The sequence below is a fragment of the Galeopterus variegatus genome, unplaced genomic scaffold, assembly GCF_000696425.1.
Source record: "Galeopterus variegatus unplaced genomic scaffold, G_variegatus-3.0.2 Scaffold481, whole genome shotgun sequence".
NCBI lineage: Eukaryota > Metazoa > Chordata > Mammalia > Dermoptera > Cynocephalidae > Galeopterus > Galeopterus variegatus.
The window spans coordinates 465,788-487,412 of record NW_007726592.1 but is presented as its reverse complement, the minus strand read 5'-3'; the positions used below and the strand labels follow the sequence as shown (position 1 = coordinate 487,412).

At 36.9% G+C, this 21,625-nt stretch overlaps 2 protein-coding genes across 4 annotated transcripts in view; both read left to right on the top strand.

Moving 5' to 3' along the window:
* The window catches only part of FAM135A (family with sequence similarity 135, member A), a 110,953-nt gene extending 100,014 nt beyond the window's left edge, over positions 1 to 10,939 (top strand). For all 3 annotated transcript variants that reach the window (XM_008569230.1, XM_008569228.1, XM_008569229.1), the window contains 2 exons: positions 7,163 to 7,276; positions 9,489 to 10,939. In XM_008569230.1, the coding sequence (XP_008567452.1) occupies positions 7,163 to 7,276; positions 9,489 to 9,694 (320 nt within the window). In that variant the 3' untranslated portion in view covers positions 9,695 to 10,939. The remainder of the gene's footprint in view (positions 1 to 7,162; positions 7,277 to 9,488) is intronic.
* Positions 10,940 to 17,978: 7,039 nt separating this feature from the next.
* The window catches only part of LOC103587708 (chromosome unknown open reading frame, human C6orf57), an 18,965-nt gene continuing 15,318 nt past the window's right edge, over positions 17,979 to 21,625 (top strand). The window contains exon 1 of the mRNA XM_008569227.1: positions 17,979 to 18,054. Coding sequence (XP_008567449.1) covers positions 17,991 to 18,054 — 64 coding nt within the window. The 5' untranslated portion in view covers positions 17,979 to 17,990. The remainder of the gene's footprint in view (positions 18,055 to 21,625) is intronic.

The following is a 21,625-nucleotide window of genomic DNA, read 5'->3' as shown; positions in this document are numbered from 1 at the left end:
TTTTTTCAATGTGTCCCCTTCCCAGTACAGTCTTCCCAATACACATCTTTTTTTTTTTTTTTGTCTTTTGTCTTTTTTCCGTGTCCGGCAACGGATCGCAACCCTCAGTGTTGCCCCCGTACCGGACCGGGGACCGGCAACGGGATCGCAAGCCTCGGTGTTGCTCCCGCGCCTCGCTCAGCCAGTGAGCAGGAGCCGGTCTGTATGTGGGATCCGAACCCTCGGACGGGAGCGCCACCGCGCTTCCCAAGCGGCGCACTATCCATTGCGCCACCGGGCCGGCCCCAAGAAAGCATTTTAAAAGCCTAAAATAATTTGTGTAATTTTTACAACAATTGAGAAATTCTATGTTTTTTTGTAAAAATTATATATTTATTAGGTGTGAAATTGCCTTTTTTGTTTTCTGAACATGATAACTCTGGTCAGGGTTACAGAAATGTTACTTTTAAAAGGAAATTATCTTTTTTGATTAAGGCATTACAATTGTAAATATTCATTAAATTTTTATAGCAACTTTTGACCCCCAAAAATCTATGGCATTCTAAAAATTGCTGATAGGATATATAAATAATTTGTATAATATGATTATGGGATACTAGCATCTCAGAACTGAATATGAAGGGAAAGAAAAAGATGAAGTAATTTGAGTGATGTGAAAAGAAAATGTATAATATATATAGATTAGGTGACACCAGTGTGGAAGCAGGCAAGATTACATTACTAGAGCAGAGAGGAATCACAGGACTCTTGCAATTCATAATGAAGGCTCAAAAATAGCCAAATAATCTATTAGTTTTTGGAATTTCAAAAACAAAACATCCTTATTTTATTTTTTAAATTCCAGCTATGAATAGATTCTGTTAAATAAACAATAAATCATCTTCTAAAAACATCTTCCTAAAAACATCTGTTTAGAATCTCTTTACCAGCTGTTGAATTCTGACAAAGTATAACAATTAAAGATGTCTCCTGCTGTGCTACTAGGCACAAGATGCTCTTTTTTCCAGAAGATTACAGAGATGTTTAATAATAGGTATCACTTTTGATTTGTAAATAACATTTGTGTTGAAGATTTACTTTCATCTTTTTCTTGGTAATACTGAAAAGTAACTAAAATACTTAGAAATTTTTCTGGTTAAATTATCTCATTCTGTAGATGGGGAAATCTTGTCACTTTCCCAAATTAAAGGTAATTTTTCAACAAAGAATTAGCCACTTCAGAGGCCAAATGAAGTAATAACCCACAGGCCAGTTAACTCAGTGTTTTTGAGCAGGTGGAATCAAGATAGGTGCAGAGAAGAGGAATCTAGAATATCAGGTTCCCAAAGTAAAAGCTTCAGACATTTTTACTAGCTGAATTTCAACTAAGATGGAATGTTTCCATAATTTCTACTATCATTGCAACACTGGGGCTTGCCATGCTTTGAGTTTCTGACCTATCTAGCCAACCCTGCTAGATAAGGAATAGAAACCAAAAGATTCAAAAAGGGCCATAGTCTATTTAACTAATTTGGTTCTTGGCTAATATAAAAAGCAAGCCTTCTATGCAAAAGCACAATATTAGTATTAATACATTTCTGTTGAAAAGCTATTTTAAAAGGCTGATTTTTAAGTTCAAAATGTGTCTTTAAAGTACTGTACTGTCTTAAAAATCACATTGAGAAATATGACAACATAGTGTATTTATATCAGTATAGAATTTTTTATTTTATTTACTTTGTCATCACAGAATCTTAGAGTGAAAGGATATCTTAGAAATCCTCTGATCTAATCTTTATTGATTTTGCATACTTCCACTGAGCTGTCTGAATCTGAGGAGACATAGACACTTGCCACAAGGATCTCAGTCTAAAGCAGTAATTCTTAACCTGAGTGTCGTTTCTCTGGAAAAGCACATCAGAATCACTGAAAAGAGCTATTATTTTGAAAAATATGTTTAATTCAATTTTATTTTTTTGTCTTTTTCGTGACCGGTAAGGGGATCACAACCCTCAGCTTGGTGTCGCCCGCACCGCGCTCAGCCAGTGAGCGCACCGGCCACTCCTATATAGGATCCGAACCTGCAGCGGGAGCGACAATTTTATTTTTTTGTCTTTTTCGTGACCGGTAAGGGGATCACAACCCTCAGCTTGGTGTTGCCTGCACCACGCTCAGCCAGTGAGCGCACCGGCCACTCCTATATAGGATCCGAACCTGCAGCGGGAGCATCGCTGCGCTCCCAGCGCCACACTCTCCCGAGTGCGCCACAGGGCCAGCCCTTAATTCAATTTTTTTGAAAAAATATAATGCCTGTTATTCTTATGAACTATAGAAATAAAGCTTTTTAAAATCTTGATAAAGAGTTTATGAAGAGGTTACACTGATCAAGTAATCTGGCAAATACATAATTTTTAGAGCACATATTTGGAGGTGACATGTAATCTTATTTATGCCTGGGCTATGTAATGTGTACTGCTGTTCCTACTACATACTATAACAACCCAATAGAAAAAAATGGGCAAAAGTTAAAAGAGGCTGTTACCAGAAAAAATACAGAAGGCCAATAAACAGAATTTTTTTCAACTTTATTTGTGATCAGGGAAATGCATTTGAACAATAATCATTTTTGCCTGTTAGGTTGGTAAAATTTTTTTAAATGATATCCAGTATTGATGAATGTGTGGGGAAGCAGTCACCTTTGATATGGTAATTGGGGAAGGGGTAATTATATAACCTTTTTGGAGAGTATATTTATAAGAATTTTAAGGATGGACTCAGTGATTCCACATTAGGAATTTTTCCTACAAAAATCTCACACAACTAGGTAAAGGCTGTTCATTGCAGTGTTTTGTTTTGTTTTATTTTTAGGTCCCCTCCCCTCTGAAATGGAAAGGACTTAAATGTCCATCAATCAGTAGGGAAATAGGAGATATACTAAAATTTAGTCATGGAAATACCATGCAGTAGTTAAAAGAATGAGGTACTTATATTTGTACAAACGTGAAAAGCTGTCTCCAAAATATTGAGTGAAAAAAGCAAGACACAAAGTAGTATATATACAAGGACTATAATCCTATTTATATCTTAAAAATTAAAAATCTGTGTGTATCTAGAAAGGAGTTTGGAACACTATGCACAACTGTTAGCTGTGTCCTTGGTGAATGAGGAGGACAGGCAAGAGGAGATCGTTAAAGGGAGAATACTTAAAGATTATTTTTTAAAGTAGGGAAAAACAACCAATAAAAGTGCTTGAATCCTAAAAGTAAAAGGATGGGGTGAGGGGGAGCACAGTTGCATGTCACCTATCCAGAACCTTTGAGAAACAGGCATTTCATGAGCCACTTACAGAATTATTGGAAGTCTAACCTATTAAGTGGTTAGTCAATTGGCATATATTTGAGAGCCTACTTACTATGTGTCAGACACTAAGCACTAATATATTTTTATTTTTAATTATTTGGAGAGGAATTAGTAAAGTATTTTACACTTTTTACCTTACGTACAGAGCACTATGTAAATATAGTTTAACCCAATCTTTCCCAGCCCTTTTCATATCAGAAAATTCAGGGCAAATGATTATATTTTTAAAGCACAGTGGGGTAAGCCATTGTGAGGTAAACCAATGAGCCAACTAAGGTTGCTTCCTAGCTGAGGGGACTAACCTGGGGACTTCAGCCCTGCCCAGTCATCTGTAAATGCTGAAGGGATCAATTTCTGGAGCCACCCATAATTCTGCATGGCATAAGAAGTTGTCCTTTAACCTGTTGATTTGTTTATATTCGTTAACATTAGTTTTCATACTATGCTGAAATATAATGGTATTCTCAGGGATAGAATGTTTTCCAGTGTGTCCTTTCCTATCAACTAATCTGTTTCTTACTTGGGGTAAGCTTCTAGTTACCACCAAAGTATAGGACCAGATTTTGAAGGTATAGACTGCTTAGCTAAATTGAGTAGACCTTATCCTATAAATGTTTAGTAGCCCACACTGATTGTTTTTGAGGAAAAGCACATATTTGAAATTTAAAATCTTAATCTGATGTTTCTAACTGGGACATATCAAAGATATTGTCACTGCTTTTATCCCTTCCAGAAATATTACATAATTTAAATTTTATAATGGATGTGAAATTTTCTAAAAGGTTATAATGAAATCTTTTTTTTTAAAGGAAGTAGTTATAATAAATAAATAATCCTTCCAGAAAATTAAAAATAAAATTTAGTCTGAGAGCAACATATAAAATAAAATTTTCAGGAGAGAAATTAGAAGTAGTGAGACCAGTTAAGTGGAGAACTGCAGTGATGACCGGTAGGAGGAGAAAATGATCTGATAGTGGGAATGGGAAGTATATACAGATGGAACAAGCAAAACTTCGTATGGGGGAATTAGGGAGAAATTAAGGATGGACCAGTATTTCATATTTTAATAGAATGATGATAGGCTTGTAAAAATAAAGACATCAAGATAACAAGCAAAATTTTAGAAATAGAGTTTGGTGTTAGGGATGGTGAATGTTAAAGTGACACAAAGTTTCATGTCAAGTTATTTGGGAAGAGAAGCAGACTAGAAATTCATATTTGGAAATCAGATATAAAAATGATAACTGGAAGCAGAGAGATAGATGAGTTATCTAAAGAAGAAAGTGTCATTTGTGCCTGAAAATAAGGTAATTATTTTTTTTCTCTCCAAAAATTGTCCCTCAGAAAAGAGGAAGCTGCCTTATGTTCAAGTTACTTACAAAATGACTAATACAGGGTGATGATCTCTTAGTTACTTTATTTTGACTTGTTTGGAGAAGACACACTGGCCTGAAATCACCATTGTTTTTTGGATGCCTGACAACTAAAATTTAGTCAAGTAAGAGGAGGCCGGAGAATTGAGCGTTTGATTTTTAGCAATGTCTTGGTCATTGTTGAGCTTGAAAGAGCGATTTCTATGGAGTAATGAGAAAGAAAGACTTCTTGGACTAGGTTCAATAGAGAATAGGAAAGGAAGAGAAGGCAGACACAAAGGGAACTCTTGGAGAGTTTGGCTATAAAGTAGTTCGAAGGAATGGGCTAATATTATAGAGAAGCATAAGGTCCAGGGACAGGTTCATTGACTGATTGATTTTTTTAAAGATGGGAGATATTATAGTGTTTGTATACTGATATGAATGAACCATACCAAATAGAAGATTGCTGATGCAAGGGGTTGGGGGGGACAACTTTAGCTCATTTAATTTATGGAAAATGTGTGCCTTAAAATCCAATTGGCAAAACCATTTCTTATCATCAAACAATCAAGTCAAACTTACTTTTTGTCAGAAAAGGTTTGTCTTCATATTTTGCTAGGCTCCCTGGGAACTTTTATACCCTAGGGCCATATACTTTAATAAGATCTGAAATAAATTGGAGAAATATCTTTCTCCTATAAAGTGAAAGAAAGGGCAAGTCATTTTTAGAAAAGAGTTCATATGGAGGTTGGAATCTGGAAATCAACTTTCTTAAAGCTCTACATGCCCATCTACACCATGGAGAGTCTTAGATTATCCCAGGGGTAAATGTACACCAGTTTAAAGACATGTTCTAGGATATGTAGGTGATTCCCAAACTAGTGCTAATGACAGTGAAAACATTGGTGTCAAATAATGCCAAAAGTGGGATGAATTTGTTTCATGAAATGTGAGAATGAAAGGGAGAAAATCAATTTTCTTAATATTTTTATAAAATATTATTTTAAATATGTATATGCAATTAACTAATTCCTATTATAGACATTTGATTATTTCACTTACGTCCCTAGAATTGTATATATTCAAATTGTGACCAAAAAGGAAAAAAGTGGTATCGTCTCATTACAAAAAAGAAAGGATGGGCTTATTTTTGGCATAGATGGTGTCGTAAAATCTTACCTGACTGTGGGTGGGTCCACAGTCTTCTCGAGATTAGGATCCTTGAGTTCCATGGGAGAAAGGGAGCATCTGCAGAGATCTCCTACATTGAGGATCCACAGTAGTTCCCACAATTGGCCTGTCTTTAAGAATTTGAATTTCAAATTCAAATTTGGCATGAAGTATCAAAATTTTACTCTGGGACATTCCAGAACAAAATTACATGCACATTGCTTTTCAGTCTTTTGGCTAAGATCAAGTGTACAAATTTACATGCACCCCAATTCTGATATATTACCGTTACTGATTTGTATCTCATTTAATAAAACGTAAATTTTTTTTTTCCTTTTTGTCTTTTTTCGTGACCGGCAACGGATCGCAACCCTCAGTGTCGTGCCCGTACCGGACCGGGACCGGCCACGGGATCGCAACCCTCGGTGTTGCTCCCGCCCCTCGCTCAACCAGTGAGCGGCTGGTCTGTATGTGGGATCCGAACCCTCGGCGGGAGCGCCACCGCACTTCCCAAGCGGCGCACTATAGCAGTGCGCCACTGGGCCGGCCCAAAACGTAAATTTTTTTATTAGTCTGAGTGAAATAGTAAGAGTAGAACATTACCGTACCACAGAGGTCAAGAACATGGTTTAAGGACTTAAATGAGTTAATTAATAAAGTATCCCAAGGCTCTTAGCCCGAAATTTACCTAGTTTACTAAAAAATTAAAATAGAGGGACCTGACAAAAGTCTGTGGACGGATTGTGAAACCCATTATTATTATCATCACTGAAAAATCAAAGCATGTGTCTTCCTGACATACTCAAATAAGGAGAAAATATGGTTAATGTTAGACAGGTGTCATAAATGAAAACTTAAAGTAAAAAGTCAGCTTTTAAATGATTTCATGTATGATGTTTTATTTATTTTTATGGAAGAATATAATTTTGTTTCCTTGGAAGTATTCCCAAATATTAAAGAATACCCTTTGGAGCTAAGAATGTCATGAAATACTTCCTGAAGAACCTTAGTCCACCATTTAATTTCTCCATTACCTCCACACTGCCAGGCCACAGTTCTTGTTCTTACTCTGTGCAAACATGCGTTTCTTATATCAGCACAAAGACTACAAACAATTCAGTTGGGTTTTTGTAGAGAGTATAGAGAAATTTGGAGAAAGGCTTCATCGGGTATTTAAAAAATCATAAACTTACTACTTCAGAGGAGATAAATTTCTTTTTTGATCACAATATGATATTAATTAGTTGTTTTAAATCTGGCTAATTATTGCATTATAATTCATTATTTTTTATTCACAGGGCTTCATTATTTCAAAAATGTTGTGCTGGTGGGCTCTCTACAAGATCGCTATGTTCCTTATCACTCTGCCCGCATTGAAATGTGCAAAACAGCCTTAAAGGACAAACAGTCAGGTAAATTAAAAGTATTTCAAAGAGTTGTATCTATGAATGAGCTTTTCCCAAATTTTTTTGTGGTCACTTTCTTTTTTCTCTCACCCTTCTCTTTCCTCTTACTTCCTTTCCACCGATTTTAATAGCTGTTCTTCCTCCGTTTTTCTTCCTTTCTTCGTCTCCTGCCATGTCAGCTGTCTATATCAGTGAAATTGTTCTTTCATCTTATTACAAGTGCTCCTCCATTTTGCTGCCTCAAAAGTAATCCATACTTTGATTCCCTCCAGATTATTGGGATTGGTGATTTTGGTACTGGTCCATGCTGCATATTCTGTTCTTCCTCACTTATAGGCAAAGATGGCAGCATACCCCTTTTTACTGATAGTGAGTGATGAAGATTTTATTTAGTTTATTCTTTTGCTGTTTGTGAATAACAGAAGAAATTTAAATCATAGCTATTTGGAGCCTCAAGGATACTTAGGTCCTGTTGCTTATTTTATGTAACTGAGACTCAGATGCTAAGTGGCAAAGGCACTGTAAATTACAGGCTTAAGGCAAAAACTTGGATCTTCTACCTCCCGATATTGCCTCAGTTTCTTTTTTGGAATGAGGCTGATTTTAAACTCTTGATCTTTTGCTTTTTTCACATTGTCAAGGTAAAAGAGGCCCTTTAGGGCAAGGCCTCTCTTATGCATATTTGTATTGGCAATGCCTAGCACGTAGTACTCCATTTATTTAACAAATATTTCTTGTGCGTTGGCGACATCAGAATAACCTTTTTGTAAATAACTTCTAGCCCACTTAAGGGGAAAATTCAGAAGATATTTAACATTCAGATGGATAGATAAATGTCCTTTGTTTTTTTTTTGTTTGTTTGTTTGAAATTCAGAAGATATTTAACATTCAGATGGATAGATAAATGTCCTTTGTTTTTTTTTTGTTTTTTTTTTGTTTTTGTCTTTTTTCGTGTCCGGCAACGGATCGCAACCCTCAGTGCGCACCCATACCGGACCGGGACCAGCAACGGGATCGCAACCCTCGGCGTTGCGCCCGCACCTTGCTCAGCCAGTGAGCGGGAAGCGGTCTGTATGTGGGATCCGAACCCTTGGCGGGAGCACCGCCGCGCTTCCAAGCAGCGCACTGTAGCAGTGCGCCACTGGGCCGGCCCATAAATGTCCTTTGTTTTAACAGTGACATTTTGTGCCTCTAGGGATGGGGGGATCTAATGAAGACGTGTTTGGAATTCTTCCTATGTAAACATGTTTTAAAAATAGCATGGAACCAGAAATTCAACTTGACTAACAATGAAAACTAAAGAGGAGTAGTGGAACTAAAAAGTTTTTCTATGAATTTATATATCTTTTTCTTAAACACCTCTCTCCTCTTTCTCTGGTTGTACTTCTATATACTCTTCTCTTCTTGTCATTCCTCAGGGCTACATCCTACCTCTCTTCTGAAATTTAATATCCACTTTCCTAAAATACTAAAATTCACAGGTTCCGTGGATATGTTGGTACTCATCTATTAGTGATATAGTAGTGCATAAGCATTATAAACAATGTTTTGTCCCTTATAAGGCAGTTTGTACATTTATGTGTACATACATCTAATCTTTACCTTTTGTGCTTAGTATTACCTCAATAAATCCATTGTAAGAATTAACCAAAAAGAGGGAGAGAGTAATACAACTTTGAGTTAAAAGCAGAACCAAGTATTAAACAAACCTTCAGACTAAAAAAGTATCCTGTTCTTTGAGCCCAGCTCACATTGTTCTTTTGACTGTAGGAAGTTGCTATTCTTTCTCAAAATAACTTGGAAGTGCTGACTGCCACAGAACCATTTTTAACTTACTTGCTGTAGACTAAAGTTTTTAATTTTGCTGTTCACCTGTTTCACTGTGGCTAGCTTATTTTTGTAATGGTTTAATAAGTTATAAGTGACTTAATGTTGAAGAAAACTATTTGCTTTGTTATATGCATTGCTTTGAGTTAAAAATATCAAATTGACAAGAATAATGTATAATAAATTTATTTTTACTTGGCTGGATAAATAATGTGATTATATTTTCTGTGAGTTTCAAAAATGATAGCTGTGAAAAAAACCTTTTGAAAGACATTTTTCTGCTTCACATGGAAATAATCTGACTAAATTTTATAAATTATGTAAAATTTTGCATAGAATATTTTTCAGTTACTCATGTGAACTAATTTTTTTTTATCCATTTGTTCCACAGGACAGATCTATTCAGAAATGATCCACAACTTGCTTCGCCCAGTTCTGCAAAGCAAGGACTGTAATTTGGTTCGATATAATGTCATCAACGCATTGCCCAATACAGCTGATTCACTCATTGGGAGAGCTGCACATATAGCTGTTCTTGATTCAGAAATATTTTTAGAGAAATTCTTTCTGGTTGCTGCCCTCAAATATTTCCAGTAGGGTAAAAGCATTGTTAGAGACTTGACAATTACCTCATTCAACAATGATTCAAATAATGTATTATATTAAAATGTAAATGCTAATAAGTTCTAAGAAATATTTATACCTTTTTATATGGAAGATAATTTATATCATCCATGTTTAGAGCTTTTTAAAACATCAACTTTACTTTCTAGGTAATGTGGCTGTGCAATATTTTTTTAATTTTATCTTTTTACTTTTCTATTACTTTTTCATATATTTTGCTACCTAAGTATTTCAGTGAAACTTTAAGCACATATGTGTGTGTCTGATTGTTTATTATTGCCTTTTCACAATCCTTACATCAGACTACATCATATTAGAGGCCATTAGTGCTGGAATAGCATGGGATTTTAAATTTTCTAGTATTGGGGTATTATTTAGTTAATTATAAATCTTACTTTTAACATTTTACTGTGTTTTAACTGGAAATAAAGTTATGGCTGCTAAAATATATTTTTTGAAATCAATTTCTTTTAGTCCTAAAATATACCTTTATCATCTGATCAAACCAGGCAGTTCATATGTGATAATGTTATAGAAGTTTTCTATTAAGTCATTACTGTTGCTGTTAAACATGTCATACCTATTACAGTATATTTTCTACTGGTGATTTCAACATTATTTCTCATATTGACTTTTATTACTGGAACTTTACTTGTTCATGTTAGCAGCATATAAAGATTTTTTAATATTTGTCCTCTGCTTTGATTTGGTTGGCATTTTGCTAAATTTGGTAATGTTGCTTGAACTTTCTGACTATATTTCTTTAACTTTTTTCATGGACTTTCTTATATGTACATAGTAATTAAATGTTGGAATTCATGAAGTACTTTTATGAATTTAGATAATTTTTAAATATTAAAATTTACTGAACTAAAGGATAATGTAAATAAAATTATTTGTGTTAAAAGTGGAACAAAATAATTAACTTTACATGTTTGGTGATGTAGATGCAAATGTTTGATATATGGAGATGTTGAGACTTGACTTTACTAAAGGTGCTGAGTAGCATTAAATTCACTATTTTTCTTTCCTGTTTTACTTGTGAAAATAATAATGCACTAAGGGTGACTAGAAGGTCTGTTTGCCTTCACCAATTGTGATGACGGAAGATTTTTGTAAGTATGTATTGTACAATTGATGCATGCTTATTTTTAGCATCGTGTTATTGCCTCTGATGTTAATAAATGAACAAATGACTATCTAGAGGAGCAGCTAAAATGCTTGTAATCGTTCGCTTATTCTCAAAATACTAGAGGTATATATTTTTATTTATAATTAGATATATTATATTAACTAGCTCTATAGACCAACATAATTGTGTAACTTATAGCCTTTGTAAAGTATTTTTATAATTTACATCATAGATATATTATATTAACTAGCTCTATAGACCAACATAATTGTGTAACTTATAGCCTTTGTATTTTTATAATTTACATCTTTTGTATATATTAGGTATTTAAAAGAATTTCATTGATTGCTCTTGATAATTCTTTGCTTCTTAAAAAATACTGGAGGGGCTGGCCGGTCAGCTCAGTTGGTTAGAGCATGGCCTTGTAACACCAAGGTCAAGGGTTCAGTTCTCTGTACCAGCCAGCTACCAAAAATAAATAAATAAATTAAATTAAATAAAAAATACTGGAAAATTCCATAAATTGACTAAGCAATAATATACCAAGTACATTATAGCTGGAAGATGTAAATATATGCATTATTGACCATGCATTTTTGCTACACATTTTTTATCTTCATCTTATATGCCATGTTTGAAATGTCATGAGTATTCTAAGTTTGGATCTCTTCCAGGTTTATCAAGACTTATTCTTGCTTATAATCATATAAGTAGTACTTAAGGGTAAAGTGTTCTTATAATCATGGTTGATTGGTGTTTGGTTATTTTAATACAGTTTTAAAAACACATTAGTGATCGTGGTTTAAAATCTAACAAATTTAACTTCAAATTTATTAGGGAAGCCATTATATATCATTCACCTTCAAATTCAGATAGTGGGAGGGTACGGTACAGTTCTGACGGAGAGGGGAAAAGATTATTTGAAATGCTATAATTAACTCTTAGATAATGAACCTTATTGAAGCATAATACCAAGAAGGGTCCATGGTTGCAAACAACAAAAAAGAATTATGATTAACTTAAGCAGAAAAATAATTCATTGGAAGAATATCGGGTAGCTCACAGAATTGACTGAAAGGCTGAAGAACCAGGTTTGGAAAACAGAAACCAAAGGAAACTAGATGACCTAAACCATAGCCATTTCTGACCTTAAGAAGAGCTGGAAGATTGTGTTAGTGATACTACTGAAAACTGGATTTCAAATACTTATTTGCATCACTCACTCCATTTTCAAAGTCTGGTGGGAATGTCTGCCTGACCAAGTTTAAGTTGTGTACCAGGGAGCCTCTCAGCTTCCTTCCACAGTAGAAAATGGGACCATTTCTTCTACCAAGATTCATCAAACATCTGAAATGGGTTTGATGACAGCACCAAATATAAAAACATATCCGAGATCTACTATAGCCCATCTGTTTGTCTTTCCAATATCTGTATAAACCATTCTCCCATATGTACACATTTAAAATGCTTTCTTCTGAAAATACTTCTGTTTCTCATCTACCTTCAAGTCCAAGATCTCAGTGTGATGTTCTCTAATTCTGTAATGATCTTGTCTCAGTGTTTTGCAACCCGTAGACAAAATTGTGTTACCTAACCACCACCCCTAGAAATAAAGCTAAGAGCAGTGCTTTGCAAGTTTCTTTGGTGAGAATTACCTGGGCTACTTGTTAAAAATACAAATCCTGGGTCCCCACTACCGGCCAACAGTCAGAATTTCCAGTGTAGTGCATAGTTAGCAGCATGTTTCATATCCCAAACTTCTCTGATTAAAAACCACCTATGGTATATACAGTTAATTCTGCTACTGGTCATGAGTCTAAATGGTTATGAGTTCTCACCACTGTCACTTATTCCCTGTTTCCTTTGTGTCCAACCAGCATCTCGGCTCATCAGAGGTGTGGGTGATCTTGCCTATATATGGTTGCAATAGTCTTTGCAGAATGTTTATATTAACATGGTATAGTGAAGACGTATTGCAGGAGACTTCCTGAGTTCTAATCATACTCCTCTCCCTACTCCCTTTTCCAAAAAACCTCATGGTCGTCAGGACCTATCATCATAACCACTTTTTCTGACCTCCTTATATAATACAGAAATGAGCTAAAGGTGGCCAGGTGGCAATCCCAACTTCCAATTTAGAGAAAACATTGTATCCTTTTGTGGAAGTACTCCTCCTCTGGGTACAAAAATTGCTGCACCAACAGGACCTGGAATCATGGAGATAGATGGCCAGAGCAGTGAAGGGTCTGAGATTTTATCCTGCTTGCAAGCTAACAGGTTGGCCTCCCACAGTTTCGTGGATATGACAGGAGACTCCTGGTTAAGAGACAAACAACGTTATTTGTGCAGTTTCCAGAGTGTCAGCAAATTGGCTTCAGTTCCTGGAGCTTCAATTCCCACAGTGTGATGCAAAGACTGGGTGACATTTTGTACACAGGGTGGGTTGCTTTACAAGAAAACAATCCAGGGTCAAGGATCTAGCAGTTTTTGAGCAAGCAGCAAACGAGCCAGTCTCCCTTCCCTAGGGGGCAGCACTTAAATGGTAGTAATGCTTGTGATTGCCTTGACCTACTTAGTTGCCTATATGACTAGATAACAAACTTCTCAGTATCAGAAGATGGATGAGACTTGCAGTCCAGCACACTAGGGAATAATATGCAGGGACACTCAGGGCCCATGTCTCTTCTCTCCCCACAATGGAAAGCAAAATATATGGGCACTGTGTGAGATATAATAGTCAAGTGTCAATCCCTCTTCTACTCTTCGGACCGTTTTTCTGTCAACAGAAGTAATAACATGGAATACTGTTAACTCATTTGGAGCATGTTACAAGTCCTGTAGGACAGTATCCCAAAGTTTATTTTTCCCACCTGGTTCCAATACTAAACCTTCAATAAGGCTGTCCATCATTCTATAAGACCAGTTACTTTGGGATGACAAAATACATGATAAGACTGATTAATACTGTAGGCATCAGTTCCCTGATTTACATTTTTCACAGAAAAATAAGTTCTTTGATAAGCATGTTGTTGAGGATGTGTGGAGAAAAAGGTATTCAGTAAGTCCACAGATGCAGTGTATAACAGAAACGTTAATCAGGTAAAGAAATCCAAACCTAGAATAATTGTCTGTTCCTAGAAGAACAAATTGCTACCTCTTTCATGATAGCAGGTTTCTATTATAATGAGACCTGCCACCCAGGTCCGAATCCACATAATACTATATGGGGATAAAGTTAGTCACTGCAGTTGGCAAGTATTCGTGCTAGCCAGTCACTTGTAGCAGGAGAAAGACTATGTTAAAAGTACATGCATGTCTTCATTTTTGCCACCATGGCTACCCTGTTAGTGGGTACACTGATCAAACATCTGTAGTGGGGGAAGGAGGCTGATGTCCACAGAATGGATCACTGTGGTAGGCAGCCCTTGTGTAATTTCCCCCCTTTGAGAATAGGCTGGACCTAATGATAGAATACAGAAAATGAGCTGTGATGTCACTACTGAGCTTAGATTACAAAAAGACTGTGGCTTCCCTCTTGAGTGGTCATTCTTGCACTTTGGTTTACTCATTGCGTGGAAAGGCAGCTGCTATGTTGTGAGATGACCTTTGGAGAAGCCCATGTAGCAAGGAATTGAGGGAGGTCTCCGGTCCAAAAGTCCATAATGGCCTAAACCCTGCCTATAATCATGTGAGTGAGCTTGTAAGCGGATCTTCCCCTACATGTGCCTTCCATATGAGATTGGAATCCCAGCCAACTGGCTGCAAATCTCATTTAGGACCTAGAGCAGAGGCACTCTGACATCTGGATTCCTGACCCACAAAAAATGGTGAGAGAATAATTGTTTACTGGCCTAAGCCTCTAAATTTTGTTGTAGTTTGTTAGGCAGCAATAGATGACAAATACAAGGGTACTTCAAAAAGTCCATGGAAAAATAGAATTAAAAGATAATAAGAATCTTTCCATGAACTTTTTGAAGACCCCTCACATGATAATGCTCTAATTAAGAGCCTTTCTGCAATGGGAGCCTTTTTTTGAGCATTCAATGGGACCCAAATATTATGCTTTGGGGCCACTTTGAGAGGTCTTATGCCAAAGAACTATTCCAGAACCTTTACACTCCCAGTCCCTGAGCACTTGACTAAACCAGTCACACTGCCCATGAAATGATGTCTAGATCTTTATCTCAAGCCATATCTCCTTTAGGAAAAGTGTACAAGATAAACTAAGTTCTGCTCTTCGGGAAGATTTTTTTTTTTCCCCTCTGCTTTTCCTTGAGGAAATGGGGCTCTAAATGCCAAAAGTAGTCCAATGCCAGCTGAGTCAGTGTACTGAGCAAAGCCATCCATAGTCCATCTTTGAATTTTTTCCTCAGTTGTCATTAAGTTGCAAATATGAGTGTGAGCTACCTGCTAATGAAAATTTCTTGAGTTTGTTGCTGGTCCTATTCTGTACTTCCTCTTAGTGAAAGACTCTTTCCTTATCTAGAAGGACTTGATAACTCTCAGTTCATAAGAAACTTTTCTTTAAAAATAAAAAAGACAAAAGACAAAATTCTATGGATTCATTGTGATTCAGTAGAAACTTCCACAGGTTGCATAAAGCACCCTGATCTGCCACATACGCTCCAAACATCTTTGGAGCTGTTGGAATTTAAGAGTTAATTGGCAGAGCTCCTTGCACTGCAGTCTGGACCAGATGGACAGTATTCTTTTGCTCTGCACCTCACACAAAAATGTTACTTTTCAGATCATCTTGAGATAGGAGGTGCTCAGTTTCCCTGGGTTAAGGTTACAAGACACCCCTCTGAGTCTCGAGCCACTCCCCGAAAGTCTCAAGCCCCTCCTCTTGGCCCTCACCTAGAGGGAAGTTACTGTTGCTTATTATGCTTATTTTCTGCACCAACACAGGAAATTGAGACCTCAGGGGTCAGACTTATGCAAATCCAGTGGCTGGGTATGCTCAGTAGAAAGAGGTTGTATAACCCTACCTAGTAGCCGAGCATGTTCAGTAAAGTGGTACTTATCCTTTGAATGACCTTTCCAATAGAGGTAATAAAGAGCATGGAATATGCTTCAATACTGTCTGGTGCATGTGATAGAATTTGACCAATAACCATGCCCTAAAAGGAGACCAACTGAGCATGTGCAAGACTATGTTACATAACTGTGAACCGCACCCTTAGTTGAACCGTCATTAGATTTCATGAATATGCATTAGATAGCAAAACTATAAAAGTGGAATCCCAGGAAAAGGCTAGGTTGCTGTTGCTTACTTTCCTGGGGCCATCCCATAGTACTTCCATGGCTGAGTTGTGTATGTTTCCTTTTTGTATCAAACTTATCTTCAGCAAGCAGCTGCTCACTCCCTAGAGCCAGCCTGCACTTTGTGAATGTGCATTTCTTACTTTTGTATTAAACCGGGTGTGGGCCCTGCTCAGTCTCTGGAACTAGGCCACACTCTCTCTGTGAAATCTGTACCTCCTATCTGTTACATTAAACCTGTTTTTGCTTTCCAATGTGATTCTACTCTTGAATTCTTTCCTGTGGCAGAGTCAAGAACCTGGTAAGAGGTCAGGGTGGATTGAGGCTGGCCATCAGGCCTCCCCAGACTGACAAGTTAGGAGCTTATTGAACAGGGAGAAAAAAATTTTATTTTCTTTTTTTTATTGAAACAATTGATTATACATAACTGTTGGGAACAGAGCTGAATATCAATACCTGTGTGCAATATGTGATGCTCGTATCAGGATAATTAGTATGCAAAACATAATCATTATGTCCATTAACCAATTTCTTGCTAATCCTCCACCGCCTCCTCCTTTCTCACTCCTGGTAACCGCAGTTCTGTTCTCCCCTTTTGAAAGTTCAATGTATTATTGGGATTGTTGTATCTTTCTTTTTTATTTGTTTATTTTTTAGCTTCCACTTAGGAATAAGGACATGCAGTATTTCGCCTTCTATGCCTGGCTTATTTTACTTATAATTTTCTCCAAGTTCATTCATGGTGTTGCAAATGGCAGAATTTTATTCTTTTTTACAGCAGAGTAGTATTCCACTGTGTTTATATACCACATTTTCCTTATTCAGTTGTCCTTTGATGGACATTTAGGTCGGTTCCAACTCTTGGCTATTGTAAATAGAGCTGCGATAAACATGGGACTGCAGGTGTCTCTTCAATATAATGACTTCCATTCCTTTGGGTAAATACCCAGCACTAGGATTGCTGGATCATATGGCAGTTCTATCTGCAGTTATTTAAAAACCTCCACACTATTTTCTCCATACTATATTTTCTGTAGTGGCTGTACAATTTACATTCCCACCACATCCTCACCAGCATTTGTTAGTCTGTCTTTCTATATAGCCAGTCTAACTGGGGTGAAATGTTATCTCACTGTGGTTTTGATTTGTATTTCCCTGATGCTTAGTGATGTTGGGCATTTTTTCATGTGTCTGTTTGGCCATTAGTCTATCTTCCTTCGAGAAATGCCTCTTCAGCTGCTTCGCCCATTTTTTAATCAGGTTTTTTCACTGTTGTTTGAGTTCCTTGTATATTCTGGATATCAATCCCTGAACAAGTAGAAATTTAAAACATAAAAGAGAGGGAGAATGAGATTAATAAAAAGAGCATATGTGCACGAGAGTAAAGGGTGTACATTTTTATACTATAAAAGGGACCTAGAGACCATTTGCCTCATACTGAGAGGGGTAAACAGAATTATTCCCTCATCTAACTTTAGCCATGATTTGGCGATAAAAAGAGCATATGTGCACGAGAGTAAAGGGTGTACATTTTTATACTATAAAAGGGACCTTCTAAGAGACCATTTGCCTCATACTGAGAGGGGTAAACAGAATTATTCCCTCATCTAACTTTAGCCATGATTTGGCACTTTAATAAACACAGACTTCAGAGTAGTTTAGGTAGTCTTAGTGACACAGCTGAGCCACTCCAGATTCATTGTCTGCTGGAATCGGGGCCAGGAGCGTGGATTCCTAGTGCAGCCTACGGAGGCCCCGCCCCGCCTCACGGAGGCCCCGCCCCTCCTGCTGGGCCGGCCAGGACGCCCACGCTTGTACCCTGGCCCACTCGGCTGCGCCTGCGCGGACCGTGAGGTAGTCGACGCCATTGACAGCATGAACGTATCACGGCTTGCCGGCTTGTTCGGCCTCCTCCCGGCCACAGCGTGGAGATCAGCAAGTAAGGCGCCTGGCCCCGGGGCCAGTATAGCGGGCTGGGCCGCAAAGGCGCGGGCGCCGAGAGCAGCGTTTCCCGCGGTGTAAGCCGAGGTGTGTCCCTGACTTTAGAAAGCTCTGGGGCTGCCGAGTTCTCTTCGGCTCGACCACTCGCGCCGTGGCCCTGGGCAGGTCCCTGCACCGCCCCGGATCTCAGGGGTGGGATTAGAGCAGAAGGTCGCGATGACCCTTTCAGCCCAGATGTCCGCCAAGAAGGGCCGTAAACGTTCCGGGATGTTTAAGGGGTGCTCGCTGGGCGCCCTGCACTTTGATGTCCCTGAAAAAAATGGAAAAGAAAGCGCTTTGGGAATGAGGGTCACTCATTTACTTATCTGTTTGCATCAAAAAAGATTGTGCCAGTTTACGGTATAAAAAATACTGGAAATGTGCAGAAGTGGGGCGAAAGCAAATGGGTATAATAAAAATTAGACGAAGCCAGGAATTTGTTAGTACAGAAAAAGCATACATGCTTTCCATAAAAACCAAAAAAAGTAACCATTTTTGTTGGAAATCTTTCTCACTGTATTAGAGTATCAACCCACAGAGTATGCTACACACAAAATTTGTCAATTAAAAAAATACGTTGTAAAAAAATTTTTGAAGTGCTGTATCTTTTAGTAATGTTATCTAATTCTCTTATTTTATTTTTCAATTTTCTGCGGGTTTTTCTTTTTTTAAACATGGAAATGGTGCATCTCACATAATGTTAATTTATGACATCCTGGAGAAGTTACATGTGTAAGTTGAGAACAGAATTACTGCCCTCATAGTAAATGGCCTTAGATTTCTATGAAGTTTGTTTTGCTTTCCATAATCATTTTCCCCAAACACAAACATGTTACTTGTTAATTGTAAAAAATTTTAATGGCCCAGAAATGAATGATACAGGAAAGTGAAAGTCCCACATTATCTAAACCCCAAAGTAATAACTGTTTAAAATTTTGTGTTCATTCAACATCAATTTTTCTCTAGTTTTAAACAATTATGAAGTATTTGATACCAAAATATATATATAGCCTACGTGTGAATTATGAAGCAAAAGCCAAAGCCTATGAACCTATTCTCCAATTTAATAAAATGTTTCCATTGCCAAGGAACTCCCCGTGTGCTGCTTTTTGATACAATTGTGTAACTTCGTATGTTTTTGATCTTTATAGAACTGGTTTCATACTGTTTGTATTTATTTTATCTGCTTTTTTTCAGCTAACACTATGTTTTGAGATTGATCCATACCCAGCTACTCACGCAACTGGGTGATAAATGATACATATTTCGTTTTCCTTCTAAATGGACATTTGGATAATTCTGGAAACAAAAGGATTGGCTGCTATACATTCTGTGTAAATCACCGCTACTCTTGTGCAAGGAAGGGAATTCCTGAAGTGTGCTGTAGGCCTGTACAATTTTACAATATGATGCCAAGTTGTAAAGGCATTTCCATTCCTACTGTTAATTTACACTTCTTCCAGCAATATGTTAGCATTCCTGGTGCTCCATATACTTGTCAACATTTGATTTTGTCTGAAATTTTAATTTTTGGCTGCCACCAGGGTGTTGAAATGGTATCTCACTGTGATTTTGCTTTTCTGTGAGTAGAGAAGTTAAACATCTTTGCAATATTAGCTTTTTTGGTAAAATATCTCATTTTCTTAATGAACTATTTGTTTTGTTTATATTCTTTGCATATGTCTGGACACTAAGCATATTTTTAGTAATGTGTCAAATATCTGTGGCCTGTTTTTATCACTTTTATGGTGTCTTTTTAAAAAAAAGTTATACAACACGAGCAGAACAGCATAATGGACCTTCATATACAATCAATATGAAAGATATCTTTTAATGAACAGATATTTATAATTTTATCGTATTTTCATCTTGATCCTTTTGTGTGTTGCTAGTGCCGTGTGGTCCTGTCTAAGAAAGCCTCTTCTACCATAAAGTCCTATAGTCTCCTATATTTTCTTCTCAAAGATTTATAGTTTTGCTCTTCACATTTAAACTTTTATTCTACCAGGCATTGATTTTCATGTATGGTGTGAGGTGGGAAACCCACTTCATTTTTTTCCATGTCAATCATCAGTTGTCCTAGGTACATGTCTTTATAGGAACTTTCCCCCACTTACGTAATGCCAGTTGTCATAAATCAAGTTTACATATCCATATGTGCTTGGGCTTATTTGTCAGCTCTCTTTTCAGTTCCATTGATCTATTTGTCTATTCCTGTGCTGATACCACCTGTCTTAGTAAACATACCTTCGTAATAAATCTTGATATCTGGTAGGATAAGCCCCTCCCCTCTTGTTTTTCAGAAATGTCTTGGCTGTTCTTGGCTATCTGCTTTCCATAAAAGTTTAGCATTAAAATCTTAAAAAAAAAAAAAAAAAAAAAAGTCCTGTTAGGATTTCATTAATACTGCCTGATGTCTTTTTAAGTTACCATTTTCTAATTGATGCTTATGTATAGAAACACAGTTAACTTATTTATTGATATGGTATACAGTAACATAGCCAAATTACTTTATTAATTTAAATAATTTATTTGCAGATTTGGGGGGCAGTTGCTAGATAGACACTTATATTATCTGCAAATAGAGACAATCTAGTTTCTCCCTTTCCAATCCTTGTATCTTTTTTCTTTTCTCTTGTTTTTCTGTCCTTGCTCGGATTTTAAATACCATGTTGACTAAAAGTGGTGATAGCAGGCATATTAAGTATGCACCCATTTGTATTTCTTCATTAAGATGTGATATTAGCCATACATATGCCCTTTTCAGGTTAAGGAAGTCCCCTTCTATTCCTCTAAGGGTTTTGGGGGTTTCTGTTTATGTTATTGTTTTTTTAAGACAACAAATCTTGAAACTTACTGAATTCATTTTTCTTCATCTTTTTGGGATGACTATATTATTTTTCTTTTTTAAAAATTTTATTTATTAATATGGAAATGTATTATGAACTCTTGAAAACAAAAATCTGATTTTTTAGGTTTTTTAGATAGATAACTGTCATTTAGAAAATTCAAAACCGTCAGAAGAGATTCAGAAAAGAAAGTACGGAAAAAAACTTAGATCATAATGAGAAAATAGTTTTCAGGTTGAGTTCAAACTCCCATTAACAAAATTTGTCAAAGAAAGTGAATGATACTTTTTTAACAAGTTAAACAATATGTATAAAGATTATTTTACCCTAAAAGAGCTACGTAAAGTTAGCGTTTGATTAAAATATTTACATCAATGATGCTTTGTGGACTACTTAATAGTTTTGGGTTTTTTTGTTTTGATTTTTGATTCTTTAAAAAGATCAACAAGGGCTGGCCGGGTGGCGCACTGGAGAGTGCGCCGCTTGGGAGCGCGGCAGCGCTCCTGCCGAGGGTTCGGATCCCATGTGGAGACCGGTTCCCGCTCGCTGGCTGAGCGCGGTGCGGGCGCAACACCAAGGGTTGCGATCCCGTTGCCGGTCCCCGGTACAGGCGCGACACCGAGGGTTGCGATCCCGTTACCGGTCAGTAAAAAAAAAAAAAAAAAAAAAAAAAAAAAAAAA